This window comes from Dermacentor albipictus, chromosome 10 (assembly GCF_038994185.2).
Source record: "Dermacentor albipictus isolate Rhodes 1998 colony chromosome 10, USDA_Dalb.pri_finalv2, whole genome shotgun sequence".
Classification (NCBI taxonomy): domain Eukaryota; kingdom Metazoa; phylum Arthropoda; class Arachnida; order Ixodida; family Ixodidae; genus Dermacentor; species Dermacentor albipictus.
In genome coordinates, this window is record NC_091830.1 from 32435380 (window position 1) to 32445671 (window position 10292).

The following is a 10292-nucleotide window of genomic DNA, read 5'->3' on the forward strand; positions in this document are numbered from 1 at the left end:
AAAGAGGCACATGATAGACAGAGTTGTGTGCTTGGTCCTGTGTCTTTCCTGAGTTCTGTGTCGCGCCGTTCGAAAAACATATTCTTACTGCTTGGAGAGAGTTCTTCCTGCTTTCCCACCCTCCATCTATCTTCTGTTGACAAGCAAGCCAGGAGCGGCGCCATGTGTTTTCTACTTGTTCTTAACGATAGTTGCAGACAATCAAGATACGGTGAGGACAAGTTCCAGAAATTGCGAAACTCATCAGAGTGCATCAGGAGCAACAGCGGCTGCGATAAGAACTGCGACAACTGCGTCATCGTCGGACTAAGAAATCACGTAGCAAACGTGAAACCTCGAAGTTAAACGATTAAACTCGTCTAAATGGGAATTGTGGGGTATGTGTCACCCCCTCTCCCCCGCCCATGATGCCACTACAAAGCCAAAACTTTATACCTTGCTTCATCTGAATACTGCCGTTTCACATTGCCTGTTTAGACAATTTTCGCGTGGCCAGTACCAGCAACAATATGAGCTTAACAATCTTTCTTCAGCTGTGTTATATTGCATTCATGTGTATACGTGGATGAATTAAATCAAAGATCTTCTATTAACCCGTTTGGCTAAGTGTAACCGACCTATGGAGTGTAGGGAATCACTATTTTATTTGCTAATTCGCGGAAAGCACTAGATAGTTTTTCTGCGCTCAGATGTGTGCAGTTACCCATTATTGTAGCACGCTCTTCCCGTGTAGAGCAGGCCTGGTGCATAACGCAAGCTGGCGGTTGAAAACGCGACTAAACGTAAGCGTGTCCTACCTTTCCAGCTGTCTCACCCCTGTCGTTGACTCCGTTCATGTCAGCGGAATGACTTGTTCTCCGGTTCGGACGAGAATTCGGGAGCGTGAGTGGGCGTCAGGTGTGGTTGGGCTCGCTTCCTCCGCAATTCGAACCCCGGGTTTCTCACTCAGTTGCTGGCTAACCCACGTGCACAGGTCTGCTTGGTCTCGTGAAAAAAACTGACACGTCGCGCTGTGCTTCCGAACGACCGTCGCAGCTAGTCGTACAGACTAAAAACAAGCTCGCGTGAGGCGGCTGTTTATGTCCGGCTTTGTGGTGATCTGACCATGCCGGCGTCGCCCAATCGCAGCCGGTCTAGCCTCGAGTTAGAAACCTCCTCACCCGTAATCGCTGCCGACCTTCTTAACGGGCGTCTATCTGCAGCAGACGTCGCTGACGACAGCTCGCTTGCGACGTCGTCTGCTGTTACAGCCCGCGGGCAAGGGCTTTTTCCTGCGCCATAGGATAACGAGCATTTATTGCCCTAATATGCGTCGAGGAAATCTCAAAGAGATCACGCGCGACAATTTATTTCGTCGTCGCCCTGTGTCAAGTCACCCTGCGGAGTGCTTGACGCCACCGGCGGGCATGTATGTCTGCGGGCATTGAGAGGCGGCCCGACCACTTACGATCGAGGGAAGTGGAGTAGCTTTAGCCTTCGAAGTCCAGGGTTCCTGCGCATTTACGTAGCACTGCGACACACTGTAGCGAATCGAGCCACTTTGCTTTGCATCTTGAACACAGCAAGCGCGTGAACTTTAACAAATGTTTGCCTTTGCTGCCGCGATTACGTTCCCAAAAATAGATGCATCAAATCATGCTGATGGTCATGCAGTCTCGCTTGGCACCGCCTCGCATTTGTAAACCTGCGGTGACGAAGCTATTCTTAGCACGTTTGTTGCATGTCGTTGCATTACGATGTGTTGCAGTGAGTCGAGCCACTTCCCTTGGAATTTAGCGCAAGTCGTGAAATATTTAGGGAAGGCTGAAAGATGTGGAAGAGGCACACTTCGGCAAACTGTTTCTTGGCCGAAAACCAAACCCAAATTGCAAAATCTTTCAGTACCGTGGTAAGGAACACATCCCGTGTCCCAATATATTTACTTTGTACCTAGGAGGAAGCCATTTCTATTAAATGATCTCCTTTTAAGCGTTTGCATGCTCTTCGAGAGAGAGAGAAAAAAAATAATGCAGAGAAAGGCAGGGAGGTTAACCAGAGGTAGTTCCGGTTGGCTACCTTGCGCAGGGGGAAGGGTTAAGGGGGATAAAAAGAGAAACCGAGTGGAAGGAGGAGATAGAAAGAAAGGGATACAAGTACGAACAAAGCGCATACACTGCAGAGCGGTAGGGAGCGGCATTTTTAGTCGGTTGTGAAGCCCCGTAGACCGCAGGAACCTTAAAAACAGGAGTAAGGCCTTCAACGCGGATGTTCTTTCGGAGCATTGGCCTAAAGCTTTTAGTTCTCATAGTGGACGATTGTCCAACTGGTCCCATACTCTGCACATCACTTGTCTCTCAGCACTATATCGCGCGCAGACACACATAATATGTGCGAGCGTCTCGTCGATGTTGCATGTGTCACGCGTGGGGCTGTTGGCCATTCTAATAAGGAAAGCGTATGAGTTCGTAAAGGCAACGCCTAGCCACAGACGGTAGAGCATGGTATGTTCACGTCGTGGTAACCCAGGCGGGAGCTGCATCCGTATGTCCGGAGACAACGAACGCAACCGGCACATGGTCAAAACATTTGAGTCCCACAGGGGAAAAGTACACTCACGGGACATCAATCGCAGCCCAACCGCAGCGTATGTTCGCGAAAGCGGAATGAAGACTTGTTGACCACTTTCATGTGCAGATCGGGCGGCTTTCTCTGCGTGGTCATTCCCGCTGATCTTACAATGTCCTGGAAGCCACTGAAATATTATGTTGTGTCCCTTGTCATGGCTTTGATGATTTATGTGCCGAATTTCTGAGGCCATTTGTTCATTGGGTCCGTGGCGCATTGGGCTTCGTATGCACTGAAAGGCTACCTTGGGGGGAGGGAGGGAAAGAGATAAGAAGAAGGCAGGGAGGTTAACCAGAATCACGTCCGGTTGACTACCCTACACCGGGGGAATGGGACAGGGGGAAAACAAAGATAACAGAGAGAGAGAGGAGGGAAGGAAATTGCAGTGAGTTCGATGACGTGTGTGGCCTTACAGAAATTGCATTAATAGTCGCTAAAGACTGTCCATTGTTGCGGTGGCTTCTGCTTAATGAAATCAAGTGCAGCATGGAGCGCCGCGAGTTCCGCACCCGTCGATGTGGTCACAAATGAAGTTCCTAATTTGATTTCCTCAGATTTTGCCGGGATGATGACTGCAGCAGCAGAGCTGTTGAGTTTTACTGAACCATTTGTGTATACATGTTGCCGGAATCTGTGCACGTTGCTAGACTGCTGCAGACCCGATTGAATGGCACAAGGTGCAACAATAAAATAAAACACTGACTGCCGGAACCAGATTTTGATTTTATGCTCTTATTCTTGATAGAACCAGAACGTGAGAAAAAAAGAGTATTGCATGAGTAACTGAACCCGTTAGATTTACAGTACAAGGAGATATAGCAGTTCTGCTAATGACAGTTATTTGTAAGAGTGGAGAGAACAAACCTTATGGTGACATATGTTGCTTTGGAAGGTTAATTATTTTTAGGTACAACCACTAACAGGGCGATTAACAAGGCACCGGCACGCCAAGTCATTAACTCCGTGTTTTGCCAGGACCAACACCTTTAAATATTCCTTGTTTCCTCGCACAATAACCGAATGGAATACCTTGCCCATATCGCTTCTTATTGACACTGACAGCATTGAATGCGTTGATAGCTGAACATGCGACAGTTGAAAAGTGTTGTTTGCTCCTTTTTATCTTGTTTTGTTGCAGTGTTTCTGAAATTGTTTAATTCTTTTTTTCCCTGCAATCATTCCAATGTAATTAATTGTTGCTCTTACTGTTTTGCTACTCATGTATTCTTGCATTTCCTTGTTGTTGTCTTTTTCTGTATTTCTGCCCCTCCTGCAAGGGCCACCACAAGGCCTGCAGTATTTTCTAAATAAAAATAAATAAAAAAACGTGCAAAATATTTGAGAGCTAAACATTTTCTCCCTAGTTTGGTCATTAATACGGTATTCATCGCCGTTTTGTATGCCCTAATAAACGGAATTGATATATTCGTGATATTTGTCTTGGTACCTTGTAATTTCTCAATTTCGTGCTTCAGTTTTTTTCCTTACGTACCAAATTTTATTGTTTTCTTAAAGGAATATAGCTTCCACCGTTCACTCGAATCAAACCCTTTCTCCTGAATTCAACAAAGGGAGAGTTGTTCTCACAATTTCTCAGTGACAACCCCCACATTATTCTTCTACGTAACCATCTAAGCTGTACCTACCCTGAATACATGGCTCCCCCGCCCCAGTGAGCTGTATCTACGAAAACTCCGTGCTTAAAAAGGTTCTGTTTAGATGCGATGTGTATTTATCATCACGAAGTACACGCTGCAATCTAACTTCGTGCTACATTCGGGTTATTGACAATTTCCTCTTCCTCAAGCCTTTCTCAGTTTCGCCAATTTCTAACGACTTATTGGCTGCTTCAATGACTCCTCGCTTCCGGCTGTCGACTATTCGACCTTGCCCTACCATTTTCTAGCTTTCAAATTGTCTGATGCTGTAAAGGGACTGCTATTAAAACGTGGTGTCTTGACGTTCAACTTCCATACTCAGCAGTGGAGCTTTACTTCCGAGTAACCGCTCAGAGTTACCTTTGTTGTTTCAAGTAAAATTTGAGTGCGCGACAATTTTCCATTTCACGCTAAACGCTTTCAACTGCAATAACGCTGTGCGACTGTTCCGCTGCCGTTGTTCTCAGCATCGCAGATTCGCAGCGCCCTTGCCGGGACGAGCAGGAAATCTTTTGCGATAATGGTTGCCGTTTATCTTTATTGGCCTGTCCGAGGGTAATTTTACTAAATTATCTTGGTGGAAGTGGCTAAATGCGAACATTTGTCTCCGTTTGCCCTCTTACCCTCAAAAGAAGGGCGTGGTGGTGTAACTGATAATTGCGTTATTATACCATGGTATGGTGCACATCTAACACGCTGCCACAGAGGACGTTATACGTTATTTCGTAAGGAAATTGCACTATTATATTAAAAACTCAAAAATGGTCAATTTGTATTCGGCTTGCTTACGCTAGATTTTTGTACTTTTTTGCAAGTCCCGAAACATACAGCAGGCGTTAATTCTGGACTTTAAGAGTATACAAGAATATTCATGAAAACATACTGTGCGGCGATCAATGCCGATAATAAAGTTAAACTTCACATCGATGTTAGCAGTGTCAGTACTGCTGCATAAAAGTAACTTCGAGGTAGTAGGCCTGTTCTCATTTGTCTTATTCATGACCAAAAGTAATTAAATTGTAGATCTTGCGAAAGCGTACTCAAGTAAGTCTACTTGATATTGAGTAGCATTCTCCTAATCCACTGGGCATTCTAATTTGTGTAACAGTATTCATGACCTTTGTGATAATTTTCTTTGCTCAGTCTTTTAAACAACGCAATCGCCAAAATGTTTTTAATGACCCAGTGGGATATCATTCTCTGCTGAAAGAGCGTCTTCAGTTGAAGAAATTTTTCCGGAAATAAAGCTGCCAATCCTTAAAAAGTCGTACTGCTATGACGTGTTACCTTCTCATTTATCCTTTCTTGAGGTGCTTTGAAAACTAGTGGACCGCATAAATTGACTGATTGCTGCTAAATGACGTTTTGTTTCTATTGCTTAAGTATTGCATTTACTATTAAAAGAAGTTGATGCCACTAAGTTGTATATGTTCGCAAACCCGACTATTATAAGATGTAATAAATCCTGAATTGGTCACATTTCCATGCAATTTGCATGACGGTGTTAGCTAATCCTTAGGCGGCTGAATAGTGTGATCAGCGAAATAGTACCTACTTGACAAACAAATCATTGAATTGGTCTGCCAGCTCTGTTCTGCTTTTGTATTGTTTTCCCGTCAGTTTTCATTCTCGTTATTCTGGTGAAGATTGTATCTCATTTTACTTCCTGACTTGTCTGTTTCTCTATTTCACTTCGTGCTTTACTATGCGTGTCAAAAATACGGTTGAAGGGCACTTTTTCTCCTTGTTTTTATTTGATCTGCTTTTAGTGCTCTTGCATTTGGTCAACTGGTACACATTACGTGTTTTGACAAAGCAGCAATAAAGCTTTTTTTAACATTTTTATTGCTGGTCAAGATAACATTTATTCGTAGCTTTTATAAATTGTTTGATATGGTCTACTTCATGAGAGGAAATGATACACTGTAATCGCTTTTAAATGTTCTTTTGAGTTTTTTATACAATTTGATAACGCCTCTGGCCACTAGAAAATCATTCCATTTGATTTGCCTAATAGGTTGCTTTAAATCACTATAGCTACGTTTCTTGTTATCTCTTTTTTTGAGCCCCACTAAAATCTTTATCGCGCTGTCCTCGGCGCTTAAATTAGAAAATAAATTAATTATTTTGCCGTTATCCTGCATCTGTATCCCATGTAATAGGTCGACAAGACCAGGACAAGCCTCACGAATGATCTATTGCACCCATTCTAGTAACTCATCCTCATTTACTACGATTTTGTTAATTTCTTCATTACAAATGAGGCTACACTGTCCAGTTTTGAAATGCTTATCTAAAACTAAATAAGATAGCTTTCTGGAGCAATAGCGCTGTGCGTGAGTGGATCATTTCTATTCACAATGTTCTTGTTCTCATTGAGAGCTACGTCAAGTTAAAGGCTGGCATCTTCAAGGCTTTCTTGCTAACGAAGTTCATGCTTGCTTTTATTTCTTCAAACTCTACACGTTTTCCCTCTCCGGTGCACACATGCGAATTTTTATAGCACCTTCTTTCTTTTCCGATTCGTCCATGAATCTGTATTTGAAATCCAGAAACAGTTTTGCTACCCTTCATGTGTTAGGCGTGGCAAGTCTACAACATCACAAATCACCTGGCAACAGCCACGGCGGCTGATACATTAGTCAAGCTGCGGGAGCAGAACGCAAAAAAATGTGCACTAACCTGGAAAAGGCAGTCGATGCTTGGCAGAAACTTGCGCACGACGTTATCACGGTTGCCCAAATGCTGAGGCGTTAGACAGTGCGGGCTTTATAGGAGCTAGGGCAGCGTAAACTGTCGAAACATTGTCCACCAGTTGTCGCTTCTTCGTTCGCTCGCGGACAGTGGTGATATTGCGGTATCAGTGGCCCTCCCAGCGATACCCGGCAGGCCCTGATATCCCTCGTTGTCAGAATTGTCGCCTTGCATGCCACCCAGTAGCCCTGGAAGGGCGAGGCGTACGATCCTCGGCGCGTCCTTAGGCCCAGGGGCGCAATCTCTAACTCGCATGCTTACGCCCGAAAAGCGGTGTAAGTTATAGACCGATTGGCACCATTATTCAGCTTTAACGGCGTAAATTGTTTGACAGTGTGGCTCTGGAGAAGGCAGGAAAAATACAAGAAAGCGCAATGGATTCGGATAACACTGTGTCTGGCGCCAAACGTTTCGTCCGTTGTACAGTGGAGCCTTTATAAGAAACAGGGCTCGTATATAGTCTAGTCGGAAGGTAGTCGACTACCTGTCGTCTCTTCCTATGAGGTCTCTTTCGAATGACAGAAAGGTACAGAGAAATAACTTTTGAGGAATGACTCAGCAACATGGGGGAAAAGAAGTGGCGGGCTGGAGTGTACAAATATCTGTACCTGAAGAGCATGGGCATGGAATGAAGGAAGAGGTCAAGAAAGTTGACAATCAGGTATGAGGCATCATAGGAAATACAACTAGACAACGCATAAACGTCAAAGTGAAAGTGAAAATGAGTCGGTAAATTGGATACAAAGAATGGAAACAAAGAAGTCCGTAGGGGTTTACGACGAATGGTAAGCTAGAATTCAGGAAATTATTGTTTTACTACTGCCCTTACTCACCATCACAGGAGAAATATATATGCAGATCCAACGCGCATGTTGGTATCTATGCGACGCCAAGCATTCATCAAGTCGTGGGTAAAATGCTACATATTTATGGAGTTCGTTCCTTCATCTTTGGCGTTAACGAAGCTGGCGTGAACAAGTGCTCTTGCTCACCCGTGCTACCCAATGTGCCAAATTCTATGCTGACTTATATTTTCTCCATGTCGTTCTATTTATTTCTAATCTATCGGTTGCTGCTCTGCCGATCACCCGTTCTGGTTTGATCATCAACACATGGCAACCACCTGAGATAGCTAGTCGATGGCGCGATATGTACCACCAGCTGCTACGCCAATGCCCTGTTGTGGGTATGTAGTGTATTATTGAAATCATCTCTGCGAAAACGCGGACGCTCTCATTGGCCGATCCCGTCTGGTGTGTTATTGCCATAGTATGGAAACCATCATCATAAATCAACATGTGGACACGTTTCTTGGCCGAAGCTACATTGATAGTATATGCCATAGTCTGGAAATCATAATCATCAACACGCGGCGATTTTCTCGGAGAGATTGTTTGCGTTGCTACAATGTGTACCGCTCACTTTTCTGGCCAGTCTTCCTGTGCCACTGCACCATTCATCATCTACGCATGCTTTTGTACCATCCGGTTACATTGTATGTACCATTGCATGAAAATCATTATCATTATCGCCACACGGAAACACTTCGTGGCAATTGCTTTGTTGGTGATATGTGCCATAGTAGGAAATCATTCGCGACACTAACTCAATGATCTCATGCGGAACCTTAACAAGGCATACCGAGCCCATGCTGTCATCCAGAGAGGCCTACTTATGATCGACCGAGAAGGCAAATTTTTGTTCGCCCCTGAAGGTTATGCGGAGCAAAGCGTCATTGCTCCGCAGAATTCGTCTGGGCATTGCTTTCACTCGCCGCTACGCACACCTCACCAGCCATTCTAGCAACCCTCAGTTCGAACTATGTCAGACGTCTGAAACGCTGGAACATATGTTGTGCGATTGTCCAGCATACACGCTGGAATGAAGGACGTTAGATAATTCCCTAGCCAACTTTGGCAGGAAACCACTGTCGGAGGAAATTATTCGCGGCCCACGGCCTGACACTGCAACTTCAACGCGGACGATTGAAGTGCTGTTGAATCTGCTGCGTGACATGAAAATAGATGAGTGGCTCTTGTAGGGCCAGCGTCTAATGTACATAAACACTCACCCCTTCTGTTATCATTACTATCATCATCCATTCCAGTACTTTCCCTCCCTTACCTCATCCTCAGTGAAGAGTATCAGACTGCAGCGAACAAGCACAACTCGACCTCTCTGTCTTTTATCAATAAAATCCGTCTCTCTGTCTGTCTGTCATCGTAACGTGCCGGCGCTCTTCTTGATCGACACCCCATTGTGCGTATGTGTCATAGTAATGAAACCATTACAACCATAAACACTTCGTGCTCCTCTCAATATGCTAGTTGACGATAAGATACCTATGGCCCACCCCTTCCTTCGCCAATCCGCCGCTGTGGGTACGTGCTCATAGTGTGGTAACTTATCATCTCAACGAACACATGGTGACTATGTGAAGGAAGCAGTTGGTGTTCGCACCCGAGAGATACACGTGAGTTTGGGGCTGAATGGTTAGAGTACCGAGCTACTACCCTGGCAGGTAGAAGTTCAAATGTTAGACCCCGAGGTGAATTTTTAAAGTGATGCTGACTCTACTCGGCGAGAACCCGACAAGCCACGGACCGACCGGCAGACAACCAACCGTCCAAGGCCAAACCATAGGATAGGCAAATAAAGCTTAGCTTTAAGACACACAGAAACAAATTTTTCCTACAGGGTGAGGCATGTGTGTGTTGCAGATAAAAAACCCAGACCAACACATAGGCCAAGATATTCTCCCAGCCTGGATCGTAGGGTCCATCTTCCCAAAATGCTGGTATCCAAGGCCTATGGGATCGTCAACTGGACAGTGGTCGAGATAATGAAGCGTTTAGGGTATTCTTGGAAAAAGAGCAGGAAAATGGTGGGGGTGTGGTTCATCATAGGCATGGGTTACGTTACGAGATAATATAAACAGGCAGACTGATGAGTTATGATGAAATAAGATGCACGCAGTTAATATAAGCTAGGCGACCACTTGTCGCCAATGCCAATAGAAAGCGTCGTTACCTTGGAACGATCACTGAACTGACCCTACTTCTATTCCAAGGAACAATGACAGGCAGAACAGGTGTTTGTAATGACGTGAGTTTGTTCCTGATGACAACATCAAAATCATACATTCTAAGTTTCATAAAGCTACTCCGTATGCTGAGCAGTGGACAAATAAACTGGCATTTTTCAAAGTAGGTCATCTGCCGTCATGTTTTTCAAATTGTCCTTTATTTGCGAAGGGCGCGAGTAGAAATGGAAATG

The 10292-nt window shown here is 44.7% G+C and overlaps 1 protein-coding gene and 1 long non-coding RNA gene across 3 annotated transcripts in view; one reads left to right on the top strand and one right to left on the bottom strand.

The window, feature by feature from the left end:
* Nucleotides 1-308, top strand: part of LOC139050592 (uncharacterized) — a 107065-nt gene extending 106757 nt beyond the window's left edge. The window contains exon 3 of the long non-coding RNA XR_011508963.1: nucleotides 192-308. This is a non-coding gene — a long non-coding RNA (uncharacterized lncRNA). The remainder of the gene's footprint in view (nucleotides 1-191) is intronic.
* Nucleotides 1-7068, bottom strand: part of Hn (phenylalanine hydroxylase) — a 107069-nt gene extending 100001 nt beyond the window's left edge. Inside the window, exon 1 of one of the 2 annotated variants that reach the window (XM_065444619.2) lies at nucleotides 6945-7068. Coding sequence is in view for 1 of the 2 variants with exons in the window: in XM_065444618.2 (XP_065300690.2) it covers nucleotides 798-836 (39 nt within the window). In the remaining variant the exon portion in view is untranslated. Of the gene's footprint in view, nucleotides 1-797; nucleotides 1069-6944 lie in introns of those variants that run through there. The other variant, XM_065444618.2, reaches the window with a different exon arrangement.
* Between the last annotated feature and the right edge of the window lie 3224 nt (nucleotides 7069-10292).